The 7,611-nt window shown below is 39.0% G+C and overlaps 1 protein-coding gene across 1 annotated transcript in view; it reads left to right on the forward strand.

Annotated features, from left to right (window-relative positions):
- Positions 1–7,611, forward strand: part of NOX3 (NADPH oxidase 3) — a 39,079-nt gene that overhangs the window by 16,728 nt on the left and 14,740 nt on the right. Inside the window, exons 7-9 of the mRNA XM_010131932.1 lie at positions 1,148–1,277; positions 4,396–4,488; positions 5,621–5,874. Coding sequence (XP_010130234.1) covers positions 1,148–1,277; positions 4,396–4,488; positions 5,621–5,874 — 477 coding nt within the window. The remainder of the gene's footprint in view (positions 1–1,147; positions 1,278–4,395; positions 4,489–5,620; positions 5,875–7,611) is intronic.

Consider the following 7,611-nt stretch of genomic DNA (forward strand, 5'->3'; position numbering starts at 1 on the left):
AAGGCACCGCCCCCCTACACTCCCCCTGCCCCCCACACCCCCCCACACACCCCCCAGTTAAATCTTGTAGAATCCAATTTCAAACAACTATAATGAACCCTTTAAACTTTCAGCTTTGTAAGCTCCTCCTGCCTAGCCAGCTGATCAACACTCCTCAGCAAAAGACTTCCCTGGAAACGGGACACTTATTCAAGAGCCCTATCAACAGCATTGCTCCAGGCTGTGAGTGCAATGCGACACAGCAGCTCCCTGCTGCTCCTGCACATCCCTACTACTACCTCACATATGAAAAAGAGTCAAAACCCAATGTTTCATTCACGTCTCACCTCTTTCTTATTCCCATGTGACTGAACAAAACTCACCTAAGCCTACCTCCTTTTCTGTCTTTCTGTCAGAACTGGTGGCAGCTGCTGACGCTGCCATGTAGAAGGAGGCAGTACTTACCTCCTTTTGTTAGACTACTGGGCAGCACAGGCTAAGGTTATAGTAAGTATGGAATGGAAAATTCAGAGAAACAATATGAAACAAACAGGGCTTCCCCATAAAAATCTTCCTTCTCTACCCATAATCAACACCAGCTGAAACCCATTTACACTGAACAGTCAGGATTGATATGTTTGGGAAAATTCACATCATTAAAATTCTCTGAAGTAAAGAAGCTAGAATGTAATATGTTTAGAGAGTATACATCTAATTACGTTCCTCCGACTTTATTTGCAGTTTTTTAAAATGCATTTAGAAAGCAGCCAAGGAAATAGAAGGTCTGTCACTATTAAATTTTATTATTTTTCTAAACAATACCAGATGCTCATATGCAGAGGAGGTCAAAGTGTCTGCTCCAAAGAACTTGGACATTATGCTAATTTTGCTACAAACAGCAAAATGTACATTTTCTACACAAGGACTCTCCACACTTCAGCTGTATTGATGTATACCAATGCTATAACACACTTCTTGCATTTGGTCGAAAAGTCATGGCAAAGCTAAAGGAAAGGTAATTTGAACAAAAGAGCAGAATGGGGTTGAAACGGCCAGTTCTTGAACTTTCAGTTATCTCCAAATCCTTATTTAACTCCTCGTGCAAAACCTACAGATCCATAGAAGACTTGCAAAGAAGCATATTGCTGACGAACATTTTTGTTTTAAGGCAGCTTGTCCGAGGTCAGACACCTCAGAGTCTGCTGCTTCACAATGTCACCTACTGTAAGGATCACTACTTGGAATGGGAGAACACCACTCAGTGCCCTTTGCCGCAGTTTTCTGGCAACAAACCTGTGGTAAGAGAGATGTTTCTATTTTTAAGTTAACGTCCTTCGTTGGGAGGCCAAATGTCTTAGGGAGTAGGGGGTTGGAAGGTATGCTAGTGACTGGCACTTAGTGACATGTTTAGAGAGTATTTTCACATTTCTGTTCCATGACTTCTCCCTGTGCATTAAGATAGTGATCCTGACCTCCTCTATAATCAGTATAGACAGGTACAGGTGAAGAGTGATGTGTAATATTTTGGGTCATTAATAATAATTTTTATTTCTGGAAGACCCTTTACTTAGGCAACACTCCCTTTGAAGGGATTTCAAAATCGTACCCCATTTAAATCTGCCGTTTACATTTATTTTTAATCAATCAGTACCATTAATATCCTTGATGTGTTCATTGCATGAACATAGCTTCCAAGTGAAAACCTTGTGAGGGTAGAGATACAGAAAATACAATGGAACAGTAAAGCTAGGGATGCAAATTAATTCTATTATTTTAACTAATAGCACTTTAATATGGATAGTCTAAAAACCAAGGGAGAATAAGTTTGAGATAAAATTATGTCCTTGCTTTGGGGCACATGCTTCATATCATCCAGCCTTGATGTCTTAAGTTAGGTATAAAGGAGAGGATTTGAAACAATGAATTATGAAAGGGAAAGGCAAAAGACAGGAAGAATGTCCCATGGAAGGATGGTTTTGCTGCAACAAATTGCAAATCCACAGGGGGTAATTAAGTAGCAGACTTGTACAGTATGTCAGATGTCTAGCATCCAAACAAAATCATTTAACATTTACAGCTCAAGATTTAGCTTGCTCATATGCAAGTTTTTGTTGTTTCTTCCAAAAAAGAGAAAATGTACCAAAGGAAATCCTAAAGTAAAGGAGAAAAATTAGCATTCAGTGTCTTGTAGCTCTTTTAATGGCTGACATAGATTTTTCTTAAACTAAACTATTGTTAGCCACTATCCAACCTGCATATTAATGAGAAAATGAATGCCTCTCTAAAAATTTCAGCTACAGTGTCGCCATAAAAATCAATACATGGCTACGCACCATGAATACAGACACAACCTTGCTTCCAACAGCTTGCCTTGACATTCATTATCATAAAACTAACTGGAGAGAACTTTCACTTCTCTATGTTAAACCTATTTTGCTACACTTTCCTGCATACCCAAGGCCATACTTGCAAAGTCACATTAATTTAAATGAATTGTGATAATACCATATGGCATACAGATCATCTATAAGAACAGTGCTTTGCTAGATGGGTAATGTGCTATGGTGTGATACCTGCTAGACACAGCAGATTAGATAGCACAAATTCATTCAGAGGCTAAAAAGCCATGGTGCCACTTATGCAGCACCAGCAGGGGCATGTGGGACTCAGATGGGGCTCAGAACAGGGAGGGGACAATCTTGTGCACAGCCGGGATTGTGCAAGCTGACACCAGAGCGGACATCTCTCTGTCCATGGCTCCCAGGGGAGGCTACCAAGGCAGAGTCCCTCTCTCAGTCATGCCACATACGGTCCCCTGCTCCATTTTTCAGCAGGTAGGAGCCTTATCCGGTTCCCACTGAAGACAGTGAAGGACTTCTGTTGAATCCAGGGCATCCAGACTTTTACCCTCACACCCTCTCCTGAGCCATCGTGGCCCCATCTCAGTTCATTCTCATTACAGGAGGTAATACCACTTGGTCAAGAATACCAATACCCTGATTAGCGGGCCAGGAGCCGCGTTGCCTAATAGCCCATCCCTCCTGGTGGTTGCCTTGTTGTCCCAACCCAGCCAAGAGATATTTTGGATTGAATGTTCTGTTGCACTGAAGCAATGGCACATTTGAAATCTCAACTGAGCTCTCGTGCAGGGTAGCCTGCAATCTTAACATTCTTGTCACATGCTTTTATTTACAGGTAGCACAAATAGAAGGGAGGAAAAACAGGTCTCATTATTATTGTGGCTTGATATATGCAAATATATTCAAGATGTGAGATTACCCACTGTGCAGAGACACCTGTAGTATTTAGGGACAACGGATGTGTTGAGTTTCTGCTTTGACTGAGAATCTTCTGGCTTATGCTGGTTTCTTCCCATTATTAAATCAGGCATTTTTTTAATTTAATTTTCAAGGCTTAACCTTGGGAAATTGCCACTCCATCCTCTTAGCACTTTCTAAGGAAGCCACATAATTTTATGGCTTGCTTCTCATAAAAGATACTTTATAATCCTTGTTACCCAGCTTGTGGAGCAAAGTCAATGTTTCAGCAAGTTACTCTTTGGAGATTTTAAAAGCTACATGATTGTGGAGTCTTCAGTTTGTTAGAATGAGCTGTGTCATTAACAAAACTGGAAATAGAACAGTATCTGTTCTAGAAAAAAAATTAAAATAATGAAGATTCAATTACATTTAATTATCTTAGCTATCAGCGCAACTCGCTGAGATCGTCAGCTCATATACCTGAACAGCCACGAAACACTGGTTGTTCTAGTGATCGGTACATACAGTACATGAGCAAGTACAAGCACGGCAGTCATCTGCAATACTTAAAGTATGACCGGCTTAGTATTTGATCAAAAAAACACATTTATTGATACAGATCTGACTAATGGATTAAAATGTATCCCATTCCTCTAATTGAATGTTTGGGACTTAATGTTTTCTCAGGCAGCATTAGAAAACTCACAGCTGACAAGAAAAGCTACTCCTATATGACCTTTCTGAAATATTTTAGACTTTGAAGAGCAAAAAACCAGTAAGGCTATGGGTAATATTGTATAAATGTATGCATCTATACACCTTCAGGTCCAATGACACCTGTATGTAACACCTAAATAGATTAATCCTTTTGCCTTTTAGTAGGAAAAGATTTTAAAGATTCTTGGCCAGAATACAGATAGATATTAGCACTGCTTGTGGAGTGCATCTGTGAAGGAGTCCCATATGTCCGTTCCACAAGAAAGCCAGAACTGCTACAGTAGCAACAGAAATGCTCTCTTGAGAAGGTGAACCAAGAATTACAGAAGAGAAATCAAATAATTTCATTTTAGGCTACTTGATGATTTAAACAAGAAATGCAAAATATTTTATTAGATATTCAAATAAATTTTCATTTTTAATATAAAACTTTCTACAGGCTTGGAAGTGGGTTCTAAGTCCTATGGTGCTGTACATCTGTGAAAGAATTGTTAGGTTTTGGAGGTTTCGGCAGGAGGTGGTCATTACTAAGGTATGTAACACAGCTTGCATGTCTGTATAATATACCAAAGAAGTTATGTCAATGACTATTTTTATATGTATAGGTAAATTCTCCATATTATGACCTCATTTTCCACTCATAGCTTCAGCAGATATTCCATCATTACCATAGTTTCAGCCAAGTACTGATTTTAGGTTTTGCATTTATTCCAAGTCCATAAGCATATTCCATATGGGACCAAACTTGATTCATGAAAATACAAAACTTTGCACCACCATAACACAAACATCTGCGCAGAGGGTCTCTCTTTTCAATGAACCGAAACCACGCTCCCCTGCAGTAAATGCCAGGGACGTTCTTGACCTCAGTAGGGCAAGGTTTTTAACTTGTAAATCTGGAGGCTTCCGAGGAGATTAAGGGTTATATTATCAGTTAGCACAAAAAGTTGAAGCTTCATTAATACCACTGTAATGATTTATCCCCATTGTAAATATCTCTGTGTGCTAAGGGCCTATTTAAGTCACAGCAGAACGGATGGGGAATGCCGGTATTGAAGCAGCCAAGTCCACACATATCAAACTGGCTATCAGAAACAGGCTTATCTTGTGTGAGGGAAAAAAGCATGTCAGATAAATCTTGCTGCTGATTTCACAGAGTGGCTGTGATCTCAGAATCTCAGTATACCATGTGTGATATATAAAACTGGCTGCTTAACTGAGATTATCTCTTAATAAAAGTATATTAGAATCGATCTCACTGGGCTTTTTTCTTCTTGACAAACCAACAATAATCCCATACAATTGAGTTATGTGAGAGTAAAACTGGGAAATTATTCCAGTCTATTAAGGAATATTTTTGCATAGACTCTACTAAGATAGAAAGCTGACAAGTTGTTACAGCCTTTCTTCTGCCTCCTACGCTCACAAAGCAAGGCGTCCCCCAGTACACACTGTTCATGCTCTCAGGCTATAGGGCAGCAACAGCACTGCAACATGCGGTTTAGGACATAATCTACAAGACATTTAAAAATTACTGTGCATCCCAATTTGCATTAACTTGTGGTTGAACTCTAGTAGAAATGATTGCAAAGTCATTTGATGAAAATGAACAGTCAGTCACTCTTCTGAAAGTAAATAAAACAGGTCCTCTTATTATTGTTTAGGTGGTGACGCATTCCTCTGGAGTCCTTGAGCTTCACATGAAGAAACATGGCTTTAAAATGGGACCTGGTCAATATATCTTTCTACAGTGCCCATCTGTCTCACAGCTGGAGTGGCACCCTTTCACCCTCACCTCAGCTCCCGAGGAGGACGTCTTCAGTGTTCACATACGGGTCATTGGGGATTGGACTGCAGCCCTCTTCAAGGCCTTTGGAGCAGAGGAAAAAGCTTTCAAGGAACTGTGGATGTTACCAAGGTTTGAATAACAAACAATACATTTTAAAATGTTAATTCTAATAAAGGTTAACATTTTAACTTTAATTAATTTTGTGTGTGTTCTTTATGATACAGTATTCAATCATAATTCTGGATCCATAAATATGCGATTACACTACAGAAACCACAAACAGAGTCATGAACTTAGGCCAACAGCTACCAAGAAGATGAGATGACTAATCCAAGTCCATATCAGTATCTACACTTCTGTCGCTATCATCTAAACCTCTAACATCTATATCTACATCTAAAGATATCTATTTTGGCAGATAGCTGCTTAAGAACTAAATTAAAATGACACTGGAAGCTGCCTACTAGCTTTATGCTATGTATGCTTATGCTCTGATGGCAACCCATCACCTGCTGTCCAAAACTCCAGTTTTTCCCTTTTAGTTACTTCGGTATTTTGTGGCCCCAGAAAACTCTGAACCTTACTTCTTTCCAGAAGCCTCTCTCTGTCTCCAGTTTCCAAACCTCGCACCACTTTATAAAGGTTATTGGCATTAAAATTCTATATCTATGGCATCTTAATCCAAGCAAAAGGTTAATACTTTGCTGTTGCAAGTCAGCAGGACTCTGCTGAAGTTAATGGAGCCATCCTGACTTACGCCAGCTAAGCATCTGGATCCATACATAATGGATTCAAACCATGTAGCTCTTTGCAGCATAGTGGAGACTGTCAGCAGAGAGCCTAGGACAGGATCATTTCCATTCTGGTGGAGTGTGTAGGGCCTGGGCCTGAATGGATTATTTCCCCCCCTGGAAAATTGCTTTTGATTAGGGAGTTCTAGTAAAACTGAACAGCAAAAGGCACTGTTTAACTACCTTTATATAATTTAACAGGACTTGGATGCTCAAGAACATTCTGCTAAAAAGCTTATAGAGACCACTGAGCTACAGAGGCATACTAGAAAGTGGGGGCAGATAACAAAGTCTAGTCCAGTTCTTGCATTATGTCAGTTAATAAGAATTAGAAATGAAAGTCACACTTTTGTTAAAGGCAACTGGAAGGAGAAGTGTGCCATTTCAGCAGAGCTGGAGCAAAAATTGTCCGAAGTGATTGGCAGCCGGTGTAAAGAACAAGAAAGAGAAAAATATTATCAAACGTCTCTGGCCACAATGCAGGGTTGAAATGAACAGCAGTGTCATATATAAAGATTGTTATTTTTAATCTTGTTAAGGTACCTAATGCCATCATTCGGTTGCTTTCTTGCAATATATTAAAAGGAGTATTTCAATAGGTAAGATAGCAATAAAGCAAAAAACAAGTATTTCTCAGAGGTTTCAATATCTAAAGATAAACACCACAATGGTGACTATATTAAAAAATAACTTATAGCAGAAACTGAGCAGAAGACATGTAGCAACTGAATGATATTGTAAGGTTCTAAAATGTATATTGTAATTAATAAAAGAAGAATAAAATTAAAAGTATGTGGATTTATACAGGCAGCAGAGACACTTAGCTGTTATTTCTGGCCAGTTTGAGAGAAAAAACCATAGAATAGATTGTTCCTGTGAAAATAATCAAGTTTCATACTATGCCTCTTAGGGATTTTTGCTCACTTAATTGCTGGTTTAGCACATCATTGTCCCAAAATCTAACTTCTCTTAGAGTCGGGAGTATTCACAATCATGCTGATCAGCAAATGTTAAAATCTAAAAGCAATACAAGAATCAGCTAATGTTACTTTTCCAGAACTAAATACTTTCCCTA

This window comes from Buceros rhinoceros, unplaced genomic scaffold (genome assembly GCF_000710305.1).
Source record: "Buceros rhinoceros silvestris isolate BGI_N320 unplaced genomic scaffold, ASM71030v1 scaffold6872, whole genome shotgun sequence".
Taxonomy (NCBI): Eukaryota; Metazoa; Chordata; class Aves; order Bucerotiformes; family Bucerotidae; genus Buceros; species Buceros rhinoceros.